This window comes from Thalassophryne amazonica, chromosome 19, assembly GCF_902500255.1.
Source record: "Thalassophryne amazonica chromosome 19, fThaAma1.1, whole genome shotgun sequence".
Lineage (NCBI taxonomy): Eukaryota > Metazoa > Chordata > Actinopteri > Batrachoidiformes > Batrachoididae > Thalassophryne > Thalassophryne amazonica.
The window spans coordinates 40985818-41009777 of record NC_047121.1 but is presented as its reverse complement, the minus strand read 5'-3'; the positions used below and the strand labels follow the sequence as shown (position 1 = coordinate 41009777).

General features: G+C 44.9%; 1 protein-coding gene across 1 annotated transcript; it reads left to right on the top strand.

Annotated features, from left to right (window-relative positions):
* Positions 1 to 141: 141 nt before the first annotated feature.
* On the top strand, positions 142 to 22277 carry slc1a8b (solute carrier family 1 member 8b). Its single transcript, XM_034159778.1, has 11 exons — positions 142 to 320; positions 8459 to 8538; positions 11984 to 12199; positions 17142 to 17184; positions 17884 to 18097; positions 18198 to 18297; positions 18863 to 19096; positions 20349 to 20543; positions 20623 to 20757; positions 21685 to 21823; positions 22003 to 22277. Exons 1-11 carry the CDS (start codon positions 156 to 158, stop codon positions 22147 to 22149), a joined length of 1668 nt encoding a protein of 555 aa, XP_034015669.1. The 5' UTR covers positions 142 to 155; the 3' UTR covers positions 22150 to 22277.
* The last annotated feature ends 1683 nt before the right edge of the window (positions 22278 to 23960 follow it).

Sequence of the window (23960 nt, the reverse complement as noted above, 5' to 3'; positions counted from 1 at the left end):
CATGAACACCTCAGACCAGCAGACTGGCAGATTCACTGGTTTCGCACTGGTGGAAAACATACTTTACCTTTTTCACTCACGTAAAGAAGCTGTGATTACACTCCACAGCCTGAAGAGAGGGGGCCGGAGGGTGTGCTGGGGAAAGGACAGTTTGCATGGAGCGGCTGAAGAAGCATTGCCTGAGTATGATGTCTGTAAAATTTAGGGAGTATGTGAAGGACTACTGCAGGAGGAACGGTCTTCTAACACTGTCTGTGCTTGCTGTGGTGTCCGGTTGTGTGCTGGGCTTTGTCCTCAGGTCGCTCAACCTGTCCACACAGGTACAGATCAATGGATAGCTGTATGGATGCATGCATGAATAGATGGTTGCATGCATTGAAAAAAGTGAAACATCAGTGCACTTCATTCAAAGTACATTGGCCTAATAGAAAATTGTGGTTTCCAGTGTAAATCTGCTGGAATCACTTTACCAACTCATAAATACACATTGTGAAAAACTAAAAAAAAAAAAAAAAAAAAAAAAGCTGTAACAAATTACATCAATTTTTTTTTTTAAGTTGATCGAAAGTATCATTTTTTTCAGTGTGGGTGAATGATGGATAAAACAAATCTGTAAGTGTTAAGAGTTGTGATCATTGTGAATCATAAAATGACAGATGCTGTTGTTTATGATGTAATAAGGTGGTCAGAATTTTATGAATCAAATTCAACAAAGCCTTTTGTATTTCTCTTGTAGGAACAGAATGCTACTAAAACAACAGTAAAAGTCTTTGTAGTCATAGTGACAGTGAAGTTAGAAAAATACAAATGAAGCAAAAAAAAAGGGAGATATGAGTGGACGCATTCATCTAAAGTATGTTTATTAAAAAAGTTATATATATGAACATATTGTAATGTATAAAAAGATTGAAATGCTGTCCTTGTGCATTTAACACAGTTAAAATATGAAGTTGAAATTATTCCAGAATTATATCTGCTCCAAAAGTTAATGGTGTCCTCCTTGGTCCATACCCCACCCTTCAACCGTGTTTGAAGAAAATGGTTTAGTAGTTTTTGCATCGTCCTAGTAGCACACAAACTGCAGTGAAAACATTACCTCCTTGGCAGAGGTACTTACATCAAGCAGATTCACAGCCTTTTTCAATGAACTTAACTGCATTCATTGGATCAAATCGGGTTTGGTTTATTCTAGGTGATATGTTAAGTTTGACTTTTTTATGCTTGTACCAAAAGTCATGGGTTTCATGCATATTTGGCAGCATTACAGACCGTGAGGAAGACACCAAACCCCAAATTGCTACCAATTTCTGCCACAGAAATAATTCAGTGATCAAGCATCACACTTGTCTTTGTATCTGTTTTTAATGCAGGTGAATAACAGTAGAAAAACTGTGATAGTAGCTGTTATAGCATAAACCTTCCACCAAGCAGGTGCGGCATATACTCCTGCAGCAGCATGATTATTGCACATATGTGTGGACTGGTCAGAGTAAAAGACCATTTAAAAATGGACCAATGCGCTTTTAAAAAGGTTTCACTCACTCATCTTCAACTGCTTACTGCAATTAAGTGTCACAGGGGCTGGAGCCTATCTCAGCTTTTCACAGGGTGTGAGGTGATGTACACCCTGGACAGGACACCAGTCTGCCGCTGGGTCACATATAGACAAACAAACACACCTATGGACAATTTAAAGCGTCCAGTTCACCTAACTCGCATGTCTTTGGATGTGGGAGGAAGCCAGAGCACCCAGAGGGAACCCACTGAAACAGAGGGAGAACATAAAACTCCACTCAGAGAGGCCACAGGTGGGAATCGATCCCATGACCTTTTTGCTATGAGGCAACAGTGCTAACCTCTAAGCCACTGTGGTGCCCTTCAAAAAACATTGGATTTGTTGTGAAATTGTAGTGACACGGACCCACAACAGGGGGCGTAAATGAACGGACAATGAAAGAGTCAAATATGAACACTTTATTGTTGTGAATGAGCACAACACAGAGGAATGTGAAATTTTACAGACAGTCAATCACAAGGGTGCCGTGTGGGCAGGCTCGAGGATAGAAGACGTCTGTCCTGAGATGAACCGGAACCACACGATTTCCTCTGCCACCGAACTCGGGGAATACTGGAGCCGCCAAGTCCCGAGTCCCCAGGTGGCCACCGTCTTCGAATGTCGGATCTGGTACTGCTGGCAGGGAGCAGAGACAATAAGATATGGGTGTGTGCACACCCAGTAGCAACAACGGTGGGAATTCCACCTCCACCTCTAACACACACTCGTGCAGCTCCTGTCTACCCACTTATCTGGTAGAGGTGTGAAGCGACTCCGTCGCTGGTCACACCGAACGCCGGTCTCACAGACAAGGAACACCACAGGAAAACGGCTGCAAAAAAGAGTTCAGACTGACACACAGTTTACTTTTAAGGCTGAGAATACTACCTGAACGGTTCGACGATATCTCGGCATGAGGTGGAGATGACGTCCGGGTTTTATGGAGTGAGATGATGAAGCATGAATGAGTGACAGCTGTCAGGAGATAATGAGCGACAGCTGTCACCCTCGGCTGTGTCTGTGGCGGCAGCGCCCTCTCGTGCCTGAAGCCCGCACTTCAGGCAGGGCGCCCTCTGCTGGTGGGCCAGCAGTACCTCCTCTTCTGGCGGCCCACACAACAGGACCCCCCCCTCAACGGGCGCCTCCTGGCGCCCGACCAGGCTTATCGGGGTGTCGACGGTAGAAATCAGCCAGGAGGGCCGGATCCAGGATGAAGCTCCTCTTCACCCAGGAGCGTTCTTCGGGTCCATACCCCTCCCAGTCCACCAGATATTGAAACCCCCGGCCCATTCGATGGACGTCCAGGAGCCGGCGCACTGTCCAGGCCGGCTCCCCGTCAATGATCCGGGCAGGAGGCAGCGCTGGACCGGGAGCACAGAGGGGTGAGGTGTGGTGTGGTTGGATCTTGGAGATGTGAAACACGGGGTGGATCCGCAGTGAAGCTGGGAGCTCGAGCTTCACTGCGGCAGGGCTGAGGACCTTGAGGATTCGGAAGGGTCCGATGAACCTGTCCATCAGTTTCGGTGACTGCACCTGAAGAGGGATGTCCTTCGTCGATAGCCACACCTCCTGCCCGGGCTGGTATGCAGGGGCCGGGGACCGCTGGCGGTCTGCATGGGTCTTGGCCCTCGTCCGGGCCTTCAACAAGGCAGAACAGGCGGTGCGCCACACCCGACGGCACCTCCGAAGGTGGGCCCGGACCGAGGGCACACCGACCTCTCCCTCAACCACAGGAAATAATGGGGGCTGGTACCCCAAACACACCTCAAACTGGGAGAGGCCGGTGGCAGAAGACACCTGGCTGTTATGTGCATACTCGATCCAGGCCAGGTGGTTGCTCCAGGCCATCGGGTGCGCGGATGTCACACAGCGGAGGGTCTGTTCCAACTCCTGGTTGGCCCGTTCTGCCTGTCCGTTCGTCTGTGGATGGTACCCGGACGAGAGGCTCACGGTGGCCCCCAGTTCCCTGCAGAAACTCCTCCAGACTTGAGAGGAAAACTGGGGACCACGATCCGAGACAACGTCAGTAGGGATCCCATGCAGACGGACGACGTGGTGGACCAGGAGGTCCGCTGTCTCCTGGGCCGTAGGGAGCTTTGGGAGGGCCACGAAGTGGGCCGCCTTGGAGAATCAGTCCACTATCGTGAGGATGGTGGTGTTGCCCTGGGACGGTGGGAGGCCCGTGACAAAATCCAGGCCGATGTGGGACCAGGGGCGATGAGGCACAGGAAGCGGTTGGAGCAGTCCTTGGGACTTCCTGTGGTCAGCCTTGCCCCTGGCGCAGGTGGTGCAGGCCTGGATGTACTCCCGGACGTCGGCCTCCATAGACGCCCACCAGAAGCGCTGCCGGACAACTGCCACGGTCCTTCGCACCCCCGGATGACAGGAGAGCTTGGAACCGTGACAGAAGTCTAGGACCGCAGCCCTGGCCTCTGGAGGGACGTATAGTCTGTCCTTAGGTCCAGTTCCCGGGTCCGGGCTTCGTGCCAGGGCCTCCCGGACGATCTTCTCCACGTCCCAGGTGAGGGTGGCCACGATAGTGGACTCAGGAAGGATGGGCTCCGGTGGATCCGACAGCGCAGTTTTGACCTCCTCTTCATGTACCTGGGACAAGGCATCCGATCTCTGGTTCTTGGTCCCGGGGCGATAGGTGATCCGGAAGTCAAAACGCCCGAAGAACAGTGACCAGCGGGCTTGCCTGGGGTTCAGCCGCTTGGCGGTCCTGATATACTCCAGGTTCCGATGGTCAGTGAAAACCGTGAACGGCACAGACGCTCCCTCCAACAGGTGTCTCCACTCCTCAAGAGCCTCTTTCACCGCAAGGAGTTCTCGATTACCGACGTCATAGTTCCGTTCAGCCGGGGTCAACCTGCGAGAAAAGTAGGCACACGGGTGAAGAACCTTATCGGTCTCTCCGCTCTGGGATAGCACGGCTCCTATCCCTGAGTCAGAGGCGTCCACTTCAACCACAAACTGGCGGCTAGGGTCGGGCTGCACCAACACTGGCGCAGTAGAGAACCGTTGTTTCAACTCCTTGAACGCGGCTTTGCACCAATCCGACCAGGTGAAGGGGACTTTTGGAGAGGTCAGGGCCGTCAGGGGGCTAACTACCTGACTGTAGCCCTTAATGAACCTCCTATAGAAATTAGCGAAGCCGAGGAACTGTTGCAGCTTCCTACGGCTTGTTGGTTGGGGCCAATCTCTCACCGCCGCAACCTTGGCCGGATCAGGGGCGACGGAGTTAGAGGAGATGATAAACCCCAGGAAGGACAAAGAAGTGCGGTGAAACTCGCACTTCTCGCCCTTCACAGTCGGTTCTCTAACAACCGCTGCAGGACCTGACGTATATGCTGGACATGAGTCTCAGGATCCGGAGAAAAGATGAGAATATCATCCAGATATACGAAGACGAATCGGTGCAGGAAGTCCCGCAAGACGTCGTTAACCAAGGCTTGGAACGTCGCGGGGGCGTTGGTGAGGCCGAACGGCATGACCAGGTACTCAAAGTGACCTAACGGGGTGTTAAATGCCGTCTTCCATTCGTCTCCCTTCCGGATCCGAACCAGGTGATACGCATTCCTAAGATCCAGCTTAGTAAAGATTTTGGCTCCATGCAGCGGGGTGAACACGGAATCTAACAACGGCAACGGGCATCGGTTGCAAACCGTAATCTCATTCAGCCCCCTGTAATCAATGCATGGACGGAGTCCGCCATCTTTCTTGCCCACAAAAAAGAAACCTGCACCCATCGGGGAGGTGGAGTTCCGGATCAGCCCGGCAGCTAATGAGTCCCAGATGTAGGTCTCCATTGATTCGCGCTCAGGTCGTGAGAGGTTGTACAGCCTGCTGGACGGGAACTCAACGCCTGGAATCAGATCAATGGCACAATCGTCCGTACGATTGTGCCATTGATCTGATCAAGATCTGATCAAGATCGTGGTACTCAACCAGCACCACCGTCAGATTGGGAGGGACTTTGACCTCCTCCTTAGCATGTAAACCGGGAGGAACCGAGGATCCTAAACACACCCAATGGCAGGTTTCGCTAACCACCACCCCAGACGGCCAATCAATCCGGGGATTGTGCTTCAACATCCATGGGAAGCCCAAAATCACGCAGGAGGTAGAAGGAGTCACAAAAAACTCGATCTCCTCCCGATGATTTCCAGACACCACCAGAGTTACAGGTTGTGTCTTGTGCGTGATTAAAGGGAGAAGGGTGCCATCTAATGCCCGCACCTGCAATGGCGAAGGAAGCGCCACCAGAGGGAGCCCTACCTCCCTTGCCCATCTGCTGTCCAGCAGATTCCCTTCTGTCCACCAGTGCTGGGGCTTGAAGGGTTAAATCCCCGCTTAGGATTGTAACTGGGAGTCGTGTGGAAATATGTGTATGTCCCACGTGAATGTCTTGGCCCACCCTTAGCCCAGTTTCTAGGGGCGGGCGTTGGTGTTTAACCGCTTGGGGCAGTCTCTCTGCAGGTGCTCATTAGAACCGCAGACAAAACACTCCCCGCGGGCCAGCCTCCGCTGTCTGATAGGTGGTCTAAATGTGGCCCTGCTCGTGTCCATAGCTTCGTCAGCAGAGGGAGCTGTAGCCACACGGAGCGTTGAGGCTGTGGAGCGTGGGGAGGGCGGAACCTTTTCGAACCCGGAAGGGAGAGGGACGGCGCGTGCCCGGCCACGTCCTTCGTCTTGCTCCCGACGGCGTTCCTCCAACCAATTGTCTAACCGTATAATGAGATCGATAAGTCCATCTAAATCCCGCGGTTCTTCCTTAGCTACCAGGTGCTCCTTTAGGACCGACGACAGTCCGTTTATGAAGGCGGCGTGGAGCGCAACGTTATTCCAGCCGGACCTCGCAGCCGCGATGCGGAAGTCGACTGCATAGTCGGCTGCGCTCCGGCGCCCCTGTCGCATTGACAGCAGCACTGTTGAAGTGGTCTCTCCTCTGTTAGGGTGATCAAACACTGTTCTGAACTCCCTCACAAACCCAGTATAAGAGGTAAGGAGCCGTGAGTTTTGCTCCCAAAGCGCTGTAGCCCAAGCGCGTGCCTCACCACGAAGCAAGTTAATAACATAAGCCACCTTGCTGGCGTCAGACCCGTACATCACGGCTCGTTGTGCAAAGACGAACGAACACTGCATCAGAAAGTCCGCGCATGTCTCCACACAACCCCCGTACGGCTCTGGGGACTTATGTATGCTTCAGGGGATGGTGGGGGGGTTTGTTGAACGACCAGTGGAACGTTAATATCGGGCACCGGGTCGGCAGGAGGAGGAGCCGCAGCAGCGCTCTGATTGCGCGCTTCTACCTGTGCGGTGAGAGCCTCCATCCTGCGATTAAGGATGACGTTTTGCTCGGTCATCAAATCCAGCCGAGCGGTAAACGTGGTGAGGATTTGCTGCAACTCACCGAGCACGCCTCCTGCAGACGCCTGTGCACCCTGCTCTTCCATTGGCTGTCCAACAGATGGGTGACGCCCCTCGGGATCCATGACGCTGGCCGAGATATCCTGTTGTGAAAGTGTAGTGACACGGACCCACAACAGGGGGCGTAAATGAACGGACAATGAAAGAGTCAAATATGAACACTTTACTGTTGTGAATGAGCACAACACAGAGGAATGTGAAATTTTACAGACAGTCAATCACAAGGGTGACGTGTGGGCAGGCTCGAGGATAGAAGACGTCTGTCCTGAGATGAACCGGAACCACATGATTTCCTCCGCCACCGAACCTGGAGAATACTGGAGCCGCCAAGTCCCGAGTCCCCAGGTGGCCACCGTCTTCGAATGTCGGATCTGGTACTGCTGGCAGAGAGCAGAGACAATAAGATATGGGTGTGTGCACACCCAGTAGCAACAACGGTGGGAATTCCACCTCCACCTCTAACACACACTCGTGCAGCTCCTGTCTACCCACTTATCTGGTAGAGGTGTGAAGTGACTCCGTCGCTGGTCACACCAAACGCCGGTCTCACAGACAAGGAACACCACAGGAAAACGGCTGCAAAAAAGAGTTCAGACTGACACACAGTTTACTTTTAAGGCTGAGAATACTACCTGAACGGTTCGACGATATCTCGGCAATGAGGTGGAGATGGCGTCCGGGTTTTATGGAGTGAGATGATGAAGCATGAATGAGTGACAGCTGTCAGGAGATATTGAGCGACAGCTGTCACCCCCGGCTGTGTCTGTGGCGGCAGCGCCCTCTCGTGCCTGAAGCCCGCACTTCAGGCAGGGCGCCCTCTGGTGGTGGGCCAGCAGTACCTCCTCTTCTGGCGGCCCACACAACAGGATTGACATGGTTACGTGTGGTCTGCAGTGGAGGAGGCTTGTTGTAGTGCAGCAAACATTCAGTTCACAGCACTGGTGGACATTCCGGAAATCAACACTCCAACTACACGCTCCCCAATTCTTGTGACACTGTGTTTAGTGATAAAACTGCACATTTTAGAGTGGGCTTCAAATGTGACCAGACTCGGGTGCACATGTGCAATGTACATGGATATGCCATGCCTGCTAGGTGGAAGGATTATATTTGCAAAGGTGAAAAGTTTGTGATCAAAATCTGAGACAAATAAGCCTTAATAAGAAAACTTGCATCTTTTATTTCAATGCATGAAAAATGGATATAAAAACAAAAGTGCTGACTTTGAATTTTATAGTATAGAAGGAAAAATTCTATGAGTGACATAATTATTTAGTAGAATTGTAATGTGGGTACAGTTCAAATTCAAGCAGTACAGTTTTATATGTACCTCTCTCTCTCTCTCTCTGTGTGTGTGTGTGTGTGTGTGTGTGTGTGTGTGTGTGTGTGTGTGTGTGTGTGTGTGTGTGTGTGTGTGTGTGTGTGTGTGTGTGTGTGTGTGTGTGTGTGTGTGTGTGTGTGTGTGTGTCACAGGCTAAGATCTACTTTTCCTTCCCTGGAGAATTGCTCATGAGGATGCTGAAGATGCTGATTCTGCCCCTCATCACCTCCAGGTAAAAAAGTAGGAAAATCAATCATCTAGCACTTTAAATCTTAGAGAATAAAAATATTAATTTTAACAGCCACAATTATAGTAAAGCAAATAAATATAGCAACTGTTCATTTCTGGAACCACATCGCCCCACTGCTATGAAAAACAAACAAACAAAAAAAATACATGCTACCCACAGAATTCAAACCTGCACTTTACTGATTACTTGAAACCTTACCACTGCGCTACCATCGCTGGCCTGTAAACAATGCGGGCAAATGCCTGGAATCAACAATGAGATGGATGTATTTAAAAAAAACACACCATTAAAAAAACCTCTTATCAAGTATGAACCGTCTGTTCCTCTGTAGATGACCCACGGTCACAGACGTACAGTCATGAAATGACATGAATGGAGCAGTGCACTGTTATCATGTCCACATCTACTGGTCCGGTGTGTCCAGCCAGCCCCGCGTGCATGTCCATGTGGAACAGAGCTCACGTGAGTGACGTGACAGTCAGATCGCCCACTGCGTGTTATGATCTGACAGTCCATTGTCACCCGGGGCAGCCTGTTAATGTGCGCGCCATGCGTGTGCTCGCCACAGCCCTTTGCAACAGCAATATATGTTTTTATGTATGTCCACGTGAAGACAGCAAGCAGACACGCACGTCACAGTGGACAGTTGAAAGTTCATGTCCATCCAAACACGGTACGTGTTTCCCAGCTGTGAGATCCAGAACCAGAGATCCAACAGAAGCTGCTGTGGGCAGACACACCCCCTGTCAGTTCAGTGCACTCACCAACACACCATCTGTACATCCATATATCAGCAGCTCATGCAAGTGTGATTCCCCCACATGTTTAGGGATGGGGGAATGCGATTCACATGCATGGCACATGTGTGTGCGGGAGGAGCTGACACTCTGGCACCTCACATGTGTGTTGCTGTTTTGCAATGCCACAGTCATGGGGCACTTAGACAAATTTCACATCCAGCTTGACAGTGATTGTCTGCTGACTGTTTTCGTGATGATAGTGTGAATAGCCAAACATTTTCTAAGTGCCACATGAGCGGTGTTAGACATTCCTGCGTGTCACCTGGAATTTGGCTGACACCTGCCGCAAGAGGGTTCGATGGGCTCGCTCTTTCAGCCACTGGTGTGCTCAAATAGTTGTAGCAACAAGTGTACGAGGTGTTTGAGGCAGCTATGAATTTATGCATTTTGCATACGATTCCTGCTTCATGCGCACTTTGACCAAATTTGCGCTACATGTGAATGGGCCTTAGGAATGGTGACAAAGGTTAATTTCAGTTTGTAGAGGGGTCAGAAGTTAAAGTTGCCCCAATTTTTGGTAAAAAAAAGTGGTGCAAATTATTGGTTGAACAAATAGGATTAATAAATGGAATAGTTTTGACTGTGTTAAATGCTTGGTCTGCAAGGTAAAGGTCAAACAATGTCAACGTCCATTGGATTCTATGACATGTGACATATGTTACCCTGTAATGTGATAACTAAGCATGACACATGGTGCAAATTATTCCTTTTAAAAACCCTATTAACTCAACAAATAATTTGCATCACATTTTACAATATTTGGAGCAACTTTAACTTCTGACCACTGTACAAACTAAAGTTGATCTTTGTTGCCATTCTTGCTGTTTTTACCCCATAACTCCATAACATTCAGTCATAGATAGTGACAGATGAACATTTAACTATTTACAATTATGTATTAATGTTTCAATACTAGAGTAAAATTTGGGTCTCCAGCCCACCTTTTCACTTATTTAGTTTGGTGTCGGAATTGAAAACAATTCTCCACAAGCTTGACTTGGTCTTCCATTAGAATAAGTATGCACATTAATTAAAAATTTTGGTCTTGACTCACACTTGACCCTGTAAAGACTTGGACTCGATATAGGTAGTCTTGTCTCTCAATCCCAAACAAGTATGTAATGAACAGCCAAAAATAAGTTTCAGCAACATGACCAAAAATCCCAAAATTCTGCATTATGAAAAATATTTAATCAAGCAAACACTAGTTTAACATTGACCATCATTTTTTTTATCATTTTATATATACGAGTATATATATATATATATACACACACACACACACACACACACACACACACACACACACACACACACACACACACACACACACACACACACACACAGTGGTATGTAACAGTCTGGAGACACCCCTGATGATTTCCATGATTTTCCTTTATAAATCATTCGTTGTTTGGATCAGCATGAGAAAGGGTATTTAAGGTGGCCATTTGCAAATGTTTCTCCTCTTTGCATCTCTTCTAATGAGGCAACATGGGAGTCTCTAAACAACTCTCAAATTACCTGAAAACAAAGATTGTTCAACATCATGGTTTATGGGAAGGATACAAAAAGCTATCTCAGAGATTTCAGCTGTCAGTTTCCATTGTGAGGAAATGGAAGACCACAGGCACAGTACTAGTTAAGGCCCAAACTGACAGGCCAAGAAAATCTCAGATAAGCTGAAGTGAAGGATGGTGAGAACAGTCAAAGTCAACCCACAGACCTGCTCCAAAGACCTACAACATGATCTTGCTGCAGATAGTGTTTTTGTGCAACGTTCAACTATACAGCCCACTTTGCACAAGGAGATGCTATAATGCAGAGGAAGCCTTTTCTGTGTACACACCACAAACAGAGTCACTTGAGGTATGCTAAACCACATTTGGACAAGCCAGCTTCATTTTGGAATAAGGTGCTGTGGACTGATGAAACTAAAATTGAGTTATTTGGACATAACAAGGGACGGTATGCATGGCTGAAAAAGAACACAGGCTTCCAAGAAAAACAATTGCTACCTAAAGTAAAATTTGGAGGTGGTTCCATCATGCTGTGTGGTTGTGTGGCCAGTTCAGGTACTGGGAATCTTGTTAAAGTCGAGGGTCACATAGATTCCAGTCAATATCAGCAGATTCTTGAGAACAATGTTCATAAGTCAGTGACAAAGTTGAAGTTGTGCCGGGGCTGGATCTTTCAACAAGACAATGACACTAAACACTGCTCAAAATCGACTAAGGTATTCATGCAGAGGAACAAGTACAACATTCTGGAATGGCCATCTCAGTCCCCAGACCTGAATATTATTGAAAATCTGTGGTGTGATTTTAAGTGGGCTGTCCATGTTCGGAAACCAGCAAACCTGACTGAACTGGCAGCCCAGTCTCACGTTTTTTTTTTTTTTTTTTTTTTTTGTTTCGTCCTCCCATCATGAAATTAGTCAAATTTTCGTGACGGGTTTTTTTAACTCACTATTACTAACTCTACTCCTACTCCCAACCCTAACCTTAACCATAACCTAATCCTACTCTTTCCTCCCATCCTAACCATAACCACCCTGACCCCCCCGCTATTTCATTTAGAAATACATTTAAAAGCAAAACTTGTATATTCCCTGTTTTCCCATCCAGTCTAATGTCGGGCCTGTCAGCCATGGACACCAAGGCCAGTGGTCGTCTGGGGGTCCTCACAATTACCTACTACTTATGGACAACATTCATTGCTGTGATTGTTGGTATCACGCTGGTGGTCGTCATTCACCCAGGATCCAGTTCAGAGAAAGAAAACCACCAAGGGGTTTCAGGACCCGTCATAACCTCCGCTGATGCTCTGCTGGACCTCATTAGGTAAAAACTCACAGACTGCATAGACACAAAGACTTAAAAAAGTTTTCGGACTATTGGTATTTCACTCATTCTAATTTGTTTATGCCATTTCAAATACAAAAGGTAAATCAGGCTTCTCAATATAAAAATTTCTAAAATGATCTTCCTTAAATTCCTCAAATTCAAAGCAAATCTCTACAAATTGATATAAATTTATAAAAAATATAAAAGAAAAATATAAAAGCCAAGATGATGGCTTGCATAAGTAAGAAGGAGAAGTGTGAGAAAAGTCACCAAGACACCCAGACAACCCAGAAGAAGTTATTCTTCATAACTGATGTAAATCAAATCAAATCAAATCAAATCAAATCAATTTAATTTATATAGCGCCATATCACAACAAACAGTTGCCCCAAGGCGCTTCATATCGTAAGGCAAAGCCATACAATAATTACGGAAAAACCCCAACTGTCAAAACGACCCCCTGTGAGCAAGCACTTGGCGACAGTGGGAAGGAAAAACTCCCTTTTAACAGGAAGAAACCTCCAGCAGAACCAGGCTCAGGGAGGGGCAGTCTTCTGCTGGGACTGGTTGGGGCTGAGGGAGAGAACCAGGAAAAAGACATGCTGTGGAGGGGAGCAGAGATCAATCACTAATGATTAAATGCAGAGTGGTGCTTACAGAGCAAAAAGAGAAAGAAACACTCAGTGCATCATGGGAACCCCCCAGCAGTCTAAGTCTATAGCAGCATAACTAAGGGATGGTTCAGGGTCACCTGATCCAGCCCTACTATAAGCTTTAGCAAAAAGGAAAGTTTTAAGCCTAATCTTAAAAGTAGAGAGGGTGTCTGTCTCCCTGATCTGAATTGGGAGCTGGTTCCAGAGGAGAGGAGCCTGAAAGCTGAAGGCTCTGCCTCCCATTCTACTCTTACAAACCCTAGGAACTACAAGTAAGCCTGCAGTCTGAGAGCGAAGCGCTCTATTGGGGTGATATGGTACTATGAGGTCCCTAAGATAAGATGGGACCTGATTATTCAAAACCTTATAAGTAAGAAGAAGAATTTTAAATTCTATTCTAGAATTAACAGGAAGCCAATGAAGAGAGGCCAATATAGGTGAGATATGCTCTCCCCTTCTAGTCCCTGTCAGTACTCTAGATGCAGCATTTTGAATAAACTGAAGGCTTTTCATGGAACTTTTAGGACAACCTGATAATAATGAATTACAATAGTCCAGCCTAGAGGAAATAAATGCATGAATTAGTTTTTCAGCATCACTCTGAGATAAGACCTTTCTAATTTTAGAGATATTGCGCAAATGCAAAAAAAGCAGTCCTACATATTTGTTTAATATGCGCATTGAATGACATATCCTGATCAAAAATGACTCCAAGATTTCTCACAGTATTACTAGAGGTCAGGGTAATGCCATCCAGAGTAAGGATCTGGTTAGACACCATGTTTCTAAGATTTGTGGGGCCAAGTACAATAACTTCAGTTTTATCTGAGTTTAAAAGCAGGAAATTAGAAGTCATCCATGTCTTTATGTCTGTAAGACAATCCTGCAGTTTAGCTAATTGGTGTGTGTCCTCTGGCTTCATGGATAGATAAAGCTGAGTATCATCTGCGTAACAATGAAAATTTAAGCAATGCTGTCTAATAATACTGCCTAAGGGAAGCATGTATAAAGTGAATAAAATTGGTCCTAGCACAGAACCTTGTGGAACTCCATAATTAACCTTAGTCTGTGAAGAAGATTCCCCATTTACATGAACAAATTGTAATCTATTAGATAAATATGATTCAAACCACCGCAGCGCAGTGCCTTTAATACCCATGGCATGCTCTAATCCAGGGGTGGGCAACGAGGACCAAGACAGTGCAGGTTTTCATTGCAACCAGTCAACTCAGCAGGTGGGTTGCTGATGAGCTTCTCCTCTGAACATAAACACCTGATAGTCAATGAAATCACCTGCTGAGACACCTGATCTTTAATGAAATCACCTGCTGAGGTGATTGGTAGAAAGGAAAACCGGCAGTGTTTCAGCCCTTCATGGCACATGATTGCCCACCCCTGCTCTAATCTCTGTAATAAAATTTTATGGTCAACAGTATCAAAAGCAGCACTGAGGTCTAACAGAACAAGCACAGAGATGAGTCCACTGTCTGAGGCCATAAGAAGATCATTTGTAACCTTCACTAATGCTGTTTCTGTACTATGATGAATTCTGAAACCTGACTGAAACTCTTCAAATAGACCATTCCTCTGCAGATGATCAGTTAGCTGTTTTACAACTACCCTTTCAAGAATTTTTGAGAGAAAAGGAAGGTTGGAGATTGGCCTATAATTAGCTAAGATAGCTGGGTCAAGTGATGACTTTTTAAGTAATGGTTTAATTACTGCCACCTTAAAAGCCTGTGATACATAGCCAACTAATAAAGATAGATTGAGCATATTTAAGATCGAAGCATTAACTAATGGTAGGGCTTCCTTGAGCAGCCTGGTAGGAATTGGGTCTAATAGACACGTTGATGGTTTGGAGGAAGTAACTAATGAAAATAACTCAGACAGAACAATCGGAGAGAAAGAGTCTAACCAAATATCGGCATCACTGAAAGCAGCCAAAGAGAACGATATGTCTTTGGGATTGTTATGAGTAATTTTTTCTCTAATAGTTAAAATTTTATTAGCAAAGAAAGTCATGAAGTCATTACTAGTTAAAGTTAAAGGAATACTCAGCTCAGTAGAGCTCTGACTCTTTGTCAGCCTGGCTACAGTGCTGAAAAGAAACCTGGGGTTGTTCTTATTTTCTTCAATTAGTGATGAGTAGTAAGATGTCCTAGCTATACGGAGGGCTTTTTTATAGAGCAACAGACTCTTTTTCCAGGCTAAGTGAAGATCTTCTAAATTAGTGAGACACCATTTCCTCTCCAACTTACAGGTTATCTGCTTTAAGCTGTTTGTTTGTTTGTGAGTTATACCACAGAGTCAGGCACTTCTGATTTAAGGCTCTCTTTTTCAGAGGAGCTACAGCATCCAAAGTTGTCCTCAATGAGGATATAAAACTATTGACGAGATAATCTATCTCACTCAAGTAAATAAAGTTCAAGACATATTCAGTGACTTGGAAATGTTTATGTATCCATCTCCTGAATTGTCTGAAGAAAACTGGCAATAAAACTCATGATTTACAGGTATTATACCAAAGGGACCCATTACATTTGGTCAGTCCTGAACACTGAATTTTTCCACTGCTAAATAGGTGCCTCATCACTCTGACGGCAGCAGGCTGGCTCAGAACACAAAGACGGTAAACTGATCTGTTAAGCCTGCACTCTTTTAAGAATGTCCTGGTACACTGTTACACTGGGTAAGATCCCCAAGTTCATTTCAGAGACTAATACCCTCTTCTTAATCCAGGTTTGTGTATGTAAGACAAAAGTTAGGTACAAAAACAGTCACTCTGATGTACAACTACAATGTATTGTGACATACAGTTATAGTATATGCTGTTGGTCAGCAATCTGTGTTCATCTGCATTAAATAATATCCAATATGTTGTCCAATGTGTAGCAGCCCTTGGCACCAATTAAAACAGGAAAAACTCTCTGACGGGTGCAACTTTTTTATTCTTCGGTCATCAGCAAATGTGATTTTCAAGCACTGTGAAAATTAGAAAATAAGAAAATGATAAACTGCTGCTGATCAAATATTCATCCCAACAAAGGTGCAAACATATATTTAAGGTATGCGGACTTCACCATCACACATCAGGTATGTAAAGGCTTGGGCGCCGCACCACTCATGACTTCCATGATTCTTTTTTATACATCATTGGTTGTTTGGATCAGCAGTTTTAGTTAAATACGAGGTCTTTTAGAAAACTATCCGACCTTTTTATTTTTTGCAAAAACTATATAGATTTGAATCATGTGCGCTTGCATCAGCCAAGCTTGAACCTTAAACTGGTTGTAACACTCCTTAATCTGTGTGATCCCCATAGAATCGTCCCTGAAAGTCGTCTGCATCTTCCGAATGGTTTCCACCTGGCTGTCTCTCACAGTTTCTGGAAAAATTTGATGCAGCAAAGCTCCAAATCGTTCAGACATTTTTCTCACAATAAAAATCCGACGAGGGGGCTGGACCACTGCTCACTCAAAGCGTGCTCACAGGCGAATGACGCAACCGACAGGCGTGAAAAAACTCACGCATGCGCACGAAGGTTCAAGCTTGGCTGATGCAAGTGCACATGATTCAAATCCATATAGTTTTTGCAAAAAATAAAAAGGTTGGATAGTTTTCTAACAGACCTCGTATACCCGGTATAGTTATTTTAATTGTATCCTTCCCCTAAACTAGGATGTTGAACAATCTTTGTTTTCAGGTCATTTGAGAGTTGTTTAGAGGCTCCCATGTTGCCACTCATTAGAAGAGATGCAAAGAGGAGAAACACAACAGCAGTGGGGAAAAAAAATAGCATTAGCTATTTTTTTTCCACTGCTGTCTTTTATCCACACATTTCTGCTGCACTGACTATTCAGATTCCTGAAGTGACCTTGAGTTAACTATTCAGGTTCCTGGTGCACACAGCTCAAATAGTGGACAATACATGAATGAACCTACAGTCATTTATACAATGTGCATTTATTTGTCCACCTTGCTTATTTTTGGAATTTAGAAGTCCTTATGTTAAGTAACAGCACACACTGTGGTGTGCACATGTCGTACTGAGTTCCTGTCCGTTGTTAAACTCGCCCACAGAGAAACACTGACTTCTGCATACAGAACAAAGGTGTGACTTGTACTCTGGTGCAACTTACAGGCCAAAAAAAATCAGCTGATCCATCCATGCTTCATCACATTTGTTTTTAAACACACTGACATTGGGTGCCTGGGTTGTTCTTTGTAGAACGACTGACTATGTCCTTTTCTGACACTGAGTGTCTTTGTGCTGTCTTTTGTAGGAACATGATTCCATCCAATCTGATTGAAGCAACTTTTCAACAGGTATGTGAATAAAGGAACTAAAGTGGCTCTGAAATATACCGTCCCATTCAAAGATATTGGAACAACCAGTCCAGTGAATATGATAAGAAATTTTAAAATGTCAGCTTTTATTTCCGGGTACTTACATCTAGTTGTGCTAAACAACATAATACAAAGAATCTTTTATATCAGGCTAACCCATTTTTGGTCTAGTAACAGCACTGGAGCATGTCTAATCTTGATTTGAGTCTTGAGTTTCATCTAAAAAGACTGCAGGTGTTGCTGAAAAGGATAGGTACAGGTACGTGTACACAGGAGCAAAAAAAAAAAACAAAAAACATTATGATACTGAGAAGAGAGGATAATTCATCAGAGAAATTGCACAAATACTCGGCATAGCCAATATAACAATTTGGGAATGCCTTGAAAAAGAAAAAGTGCTGGTGTATCAGGCAGCACACACTGAATGGGGCAATCGTGGAAAACAACCACAACAGAAAAACTACAACCAACAACCTCCACAGGGTAGGAGTGAAGGTACCACAATAAGGTCCTCTTCAATGTATGACAAAAATAAATGAATGACTTTGCCATTCTAAAATTTTAGGAGGAAACTGTGTGTGTAGATGTTTGAGATGTTTGAGTCTCAGAACTACAAAGACTATCAGACTTCAGAATATTTGGTGCATTACTGACATGCTCTTCTCTTCTTCATTCTAGTTCCGAACAGAACTGGTTCCTACTGTGCACAACTCCAATATCAAAGACTCTCAGACCAACTATGTCTACGTCATGCCTGACTACCACAACCCTCATCTGGGCCACCCGTTGTTCCTGGAGATCACCCCTGCTCCTGACATTAAGTACAAGGTTATCCCCAGTACCAGCAAAGGTATGAACGTACTGGGGATTGTCATCTTCTCAGCAACCATGGGTGAGTCACACATACACATTATGCATACATAATGACTGGCGAAACAATAACAGTCAATTAGAAGGTCTAACCACAAATGTGGAAATGTACTTCTTCTCAGGCCTGCTGCTGGGGAAGATGGGAGATCGTGGAGCACCATTAGTCAACTTGTGCCAGTGTATCAATGAATGCATCATGAAGATCATTAACGCAGCAATGTGGTACGTTTGCACTTGCACATGCTTACGTAAGCATGGCGTTTTTGGATATTTAGATAAAGTTGTACGGATTACGTTTAAAAATAAATGCCTCATGGCACATCAGAGATCACTGAACTTTCCTTGTCAAAGTGATTTACAGTCACAAGAGGATGAGCAGTCTCTTGGATTACATCTGTATCAACGTAATAAGTGTGAGATAATCCTTTACTGCTGATGCTCCATAACATCAAATGGTTGGATAAGATGCTGCAAGCAGAGGATTAGTCTTTCAGTCTATAGTAAGTCTCTTTGGCTGCTCCCTTGTTTTCACTCGGAGTCTCCACAGCAGATCCAAGGTGGGTTTGCATGTGGATTTTGCATAAGTTTTACACCGGATGCCCTTCCTGACGCAATTCCACATTACATGGAGAAATGTGGCAGGGGTGGAGTTTGAACTGGGAACCTTTCACACTGAAACCAACTACACTAACCACTGTCTATAATGTGCCAAAATAATGTGAGACCAACATGGAATGTGTAGTCAAACACATGTCACTTTTTTTCCTGTCATCTGCTTATTATGTAGGTATTTTCCCTTCGGGATTGTATTCCTGGTGGCAGGGAAAATTCTGGACATGCATGACCCGGCTCACCTGGGAGAGAAGCTGGGCATGTACTTCATCACAGTCATGTTTGGTCTGTTTCTGCACGGCCTCATCCTGCTGCCGCTCTTCTTCTTCTTCTTCACTCACCGAAACCCGTTCCCGTATATCAGAGGGCTACTGCAGGCTCTTGTCATTGCACTGGCCACATCATCCAGGCAAGTGGGAAGGAGGGTCACTTCCTTTCTCGTTCAGTCTTTCTGTCTACATGCCACATATACTGTACTGTATGCACTGTAAGACTGAAGTCCTATGAAGGCTATGGGGCCTGTTGATGTCGTTGCTTATCCTCGGATGCCGCAATGTAAAGCCGATGAGAGTCTACAACTCCCCCTGGATGGACACCAGTCCATCTGAGGTTATTACAGAGTCCCATGTCACCAATGTCAATATGAATGTAGGAGAACAAATCTTTAAAATCCTATTGCTTCTGGTCTCACAGTTTGTAACTTATGAGACCTGGATAATAACTGTTGATTTAAAAATTACAACTGGATGTCTAAAGTACTAGGCCTGGTTGTACGGAAAACAGTTACTTCAGGAGATCCAGATGACTCATACTACTTGTACTATGAACAAATGCCAATTATGACACTATGGTCATGTGACAAGTGTCTTTGAGCATGTTCCTCAGTGCTGAGGACCCCAGAACCAGGACAAATTTAACCAACCGAGTCTCACAGCAGTTTGTGGGACTGGGTTACAAAAAGTACATTAATCTATGGGTTTGTGACAGGGGGTATGAAAATGGGGCTTTTTTGTAATGGGGGCACAAATTCATTTTATGACAGGGACACAAAATGTGGGGTGAAGGGGGGGGGGGTCATGGTTAATGTTTGGGGAAGGTAAACACTTACAGAGGTAATGGTCTAGTGGTTAAGTGTTGGGCTTCAGACCAGAGGATCCTCAGTTCAGTGTGACCGGGAAATTCCTAAGGGCCCTTGGGCAAGGTCCTTAGTCCCTGAGTTGCTCCCGGTGTGTAGTGAGCGCCTTGTATGGCAGCACCCTGACATCGGTGTGTGAATGGGTGAATGTGAGGCATAATTGCAAAGTCCTTTAAGCGTCTGATGTAGATGGGAAAGCACTATATAAATACAGTCCATTTACCATTTTATGGTTAGAGTTATGAGCAGGGGAAGATTATAAATAGCAAAATAAAAAAAACATCATGAAAAGCGGAGGCACAAAAAAAAAAAAAAAAAGTAAGACCAGGCTGAATTTAACCTGGTGTTGGCAAACACTGGCTACTTTCTTGAGATAGAGATGGACTGCTGGTTTGCTTGGGGTAATTGAAAAGCTGGTCACGTCACGGCTGGACACGTCAGAAATGCAGATTGCCAAGTAACATCACTGTAGTTGGTAATGTTTGGTATTAAAAGTCAGCATCATTCTTGCTCCATTCCTTTGCAGCTCAGCCACATTGCCAATCACCATGAAGTGTCTGTTGGAGAACTGCGGCGTAGACCGGCAGATTGCACGCTTTGTTTTACCAGTGGGCGCTACCATTAACATGGATGGGACTGCCCTGTACGAAGCGGTGGCAGCCATTTTCATCGCTCAGATCAACGATTATGATCTGGACTTTGGTCAGCTGGTCACAATTAGGTGAGCATGAACTTTGATGCCATTGGTTGCTGTGCTCAGAACTGGTCATATTGTTTAATCTGTAATGCTTCTCTTTCAGTATAACAGCAACAGCAGCCAGCATTGGTGCAGCTGGGATACCTCAAGCGGGTCTGGTTACTATGGTGATCGTCCTGACCTCTGTGGGGTTACCACCTGCTGATATCTCACTAATTGTGGCAATCGATTGGGTTCTGTAAGTCCTATTAACCGTGTGGTGTTGTATAGAGCCGTGGTTCTGATCCTTTTGTCTGTTGCTTGTCCAGTTGTACCAGCATGCTAAAACTTCTAAAGTAAAAGAAAAGAAGTAATTGTTTACAAGAAATAAAACATGACATTTCAGCAGCAATTTGACTGACTTATAGGCAGGCTCAAGTATGGGTTTAATGTTTTTCTTAGGGGGAAAAACCCCTCCATCTTTGTGCCACTCTACCTTGAGGCTGTAACTGGTGAACAGACAAAAGTTGTCCTATGGTGATTTGAATATCATATCCACAGAAGCTTAGAACTCCTGTCTTGGAAGCTCCCCTCACTAGGATGTTTTGCTTACTATCACATGGCCATCTTTTTTTCATTCACCTGCCACCGTTTTTGGATCCTGCATGGATTCTCATGTTGATTTGGCAAAAGAATTACACCGGATGTCTTTTTTACACAAGTGTGCATGGAGATTGGAGTGTGGATGGAGCTTGACCTATGGATGATCTGTTTGGAAGACAGGATAACTATCATTGTGTCCCTACCATACTACTTCTGTGTATTGCTGATTGATATAAATGAACTCCAGGAGATATTAAACTTGAAAATTTGATGGTATCTGTACACGAGGGGGAGGAGAGTTATTTAGATTTGTTGTATTACAGGATATGGATAGTGGTAATGACTTTTGTTGCATTGCGTTTCTACTTTGCAGGCCTGTATTTCCAGTGTTTCCCTGCTTTGTCCAAGCCTCATTAGCTGGATCAGTAATGTTAACTTTGTGCAGAATTTAGAAACTCCAGCAAACGAAAGAATCTGCAGTGCAGGGGGCCCTCAAGAACTGGACTAGGAACTTGTATAGTCTTACGGATTATGTGCAATAAGGAGAATGAGCAAGCTAGCATTTTCTCTCTCTGATTTTTAGTGATCGCTTCCGGACAATGATCAATGTTCTTGGAGATGCTCTAGCTGCTGGGATTATGGCCCACATATGCAGGAAGGACTTTCAAGGAGGAGCTGCCATTGCTGCAGCTGCTATTAACTATGGAAGTATCTTCAAAGGGGTAAGTTCAGTTTCTACTTGTATCTGTTCAGGTAAAGCAGGTGCGCTTCATTCAAACATGCTGCAATAATGGAGCTGATGCAAATTTTTGCCCAAAACATTCATAACGTGATGTAATTCTAAAGATGAATCCCCAAAATTCCAAACAATAACAGAGCTTTCCTGGTATCTTTCCCACAGCGAGACACAATCATCTCCTTTAGTACTTCCAGCATGGGGATGGCCGAAGCCCCTCTAATACCCCACCGCTGTGATTACGTGTTTGAGGTGGATGGAGACAATGTGCAAGAGAAAAAAGTGACCTGTTACAACCTCTGCCAAGTTTGAAACAACTTTATATCGCAGACTGCCAGGATGCCGCCTTCAGCAGCAAAGATTCACCTCGCATGGCTCTAAAAATTGGGTGTTAAGCACTCAGTTTGAGCGTACAAACCAAGTACATTGTGGTCTTTGAGCTTAGAGAACGACCTGTAAGATTCACAAAGGAAAAATGTGTCTTATACAGTTAGCACAATTTTCAGTCAAGGTTATTTGCCTTAACATAACCTGACACTTGAAAGTATCAATTTGGCAAAGTACACAGATCACTACCAAGTAATGAAATGATACAAGAGCACAGCACACAACAGATGGTCATTTGTCTTTTTATAATTACATTTGTTGTTTTTTTTCAAATAAAATCTGTTATTCTAAATCCTGTCAGAAAATTTGTTTTAGCTCCTATTCTCATTATTGTTTGTACTTTGAGGGTGTTTTGTAGTAAATCCTCTGCATTTATATATAGTTTGACATATACATTTGACAGGAATACACCTGCCTCTTGGAGGGTACAGTGCAGCCGGAAAGTATTCACAGTGCTTCACTTTTTCCACATATTGTGATGTTACAGTCGTATTCAAATGGAGTAAATTTTCTTCCTCAAAATGCTACTCGCAGCACCCCATAATGACAACATGAAAAAGTTTTGTTTTTTAATTTATTAAGTATGTAAGTATTCACACCCTTTGCTCAGTACTTTGTTGATGCACTTTTGCATTATCTTTGGACAGTTTTGTCCATTCCTCTTTGCAGCACCTCTCAAGTTTCATCAGGTTGGATGGGGAGTGTTGGTGCACAGCCATTTTCAGATCTCTCCAGAGATGTTCAATCAGATTCAGGTCTGGGCTCTGGCTGGGCCTCAAGGACATTCACAGAGTTGTCCTGAAGCCACTCTTGATATCTTCTCTGTGTGCTTAGGGGTCATTGTCCTGCTGAAAGATGAACCGTGGCCCAGTCTGAGGTCAAGAGTGCTCTGGAGCAGGTTTTCATCCAGGATGTCTCTGTACATTGCTGCATTCATCTTCAATCCTGACTAGTCTCCCATGTCCTGTGCTTCTGCCTGGCCACTCTACCATAAAGGCCTGATTGCTGCAGAGATGGTTGTCCTGGAAGGTTCTGTTCTCTCCACAGATGAATGCTGGAGCACTGACCATCAGGTTCTTGGTCACCTCCCTAAGGGCCCTCTCCCCCAATCGCTCAGTTTAGACAGTTGACCAGCTCAAGGAAGCATCCTGGTGAATCTGAACTTCTTCCATTTACGGATGATGGAGGCCATTGTGCTCATTGGGACCTTCAAAGCAGAGATTTGTACCTTGAGACAGTTCCTTTGACTTCATGCTTGGTTTGTGCTCTGGCATGCACCGACAACTGTGGGACCTTATATGTAGACAGGTGTGTCTTTCTAAATCATATCCAATAACTAAATTTACCCCAGATGGACTCCAGTTAAGCTGTGGAAACATCTCAAGGATGATCAGTTGAAACAGGATGTACTTGTATTAATTTTGAGCTTAATGGCAAAGGCTATGAAAACTAATATAAATGCCATTTCTTAGTTTTTAATAAATTTGCAAAAATCTTAAAATAAAGCATTTCACATTGTCATTATGGGACCATACAATCTGTTTTGGAATCAGGCTGGAACAATTTTAGCTGCAACAATTTTTGTTGTTTTGCTGGGACCTGTTTCTACAATTTTTCTGGTGGAATGTCTTACACGGACTTCACTGTGCAAACTTGCATATAAGCTGCTCACGTTCGTTGTTGCCAGAATTTCCATCCCTGTGCTCCACATCTTCCCCACTCTTACCACAGCCAAA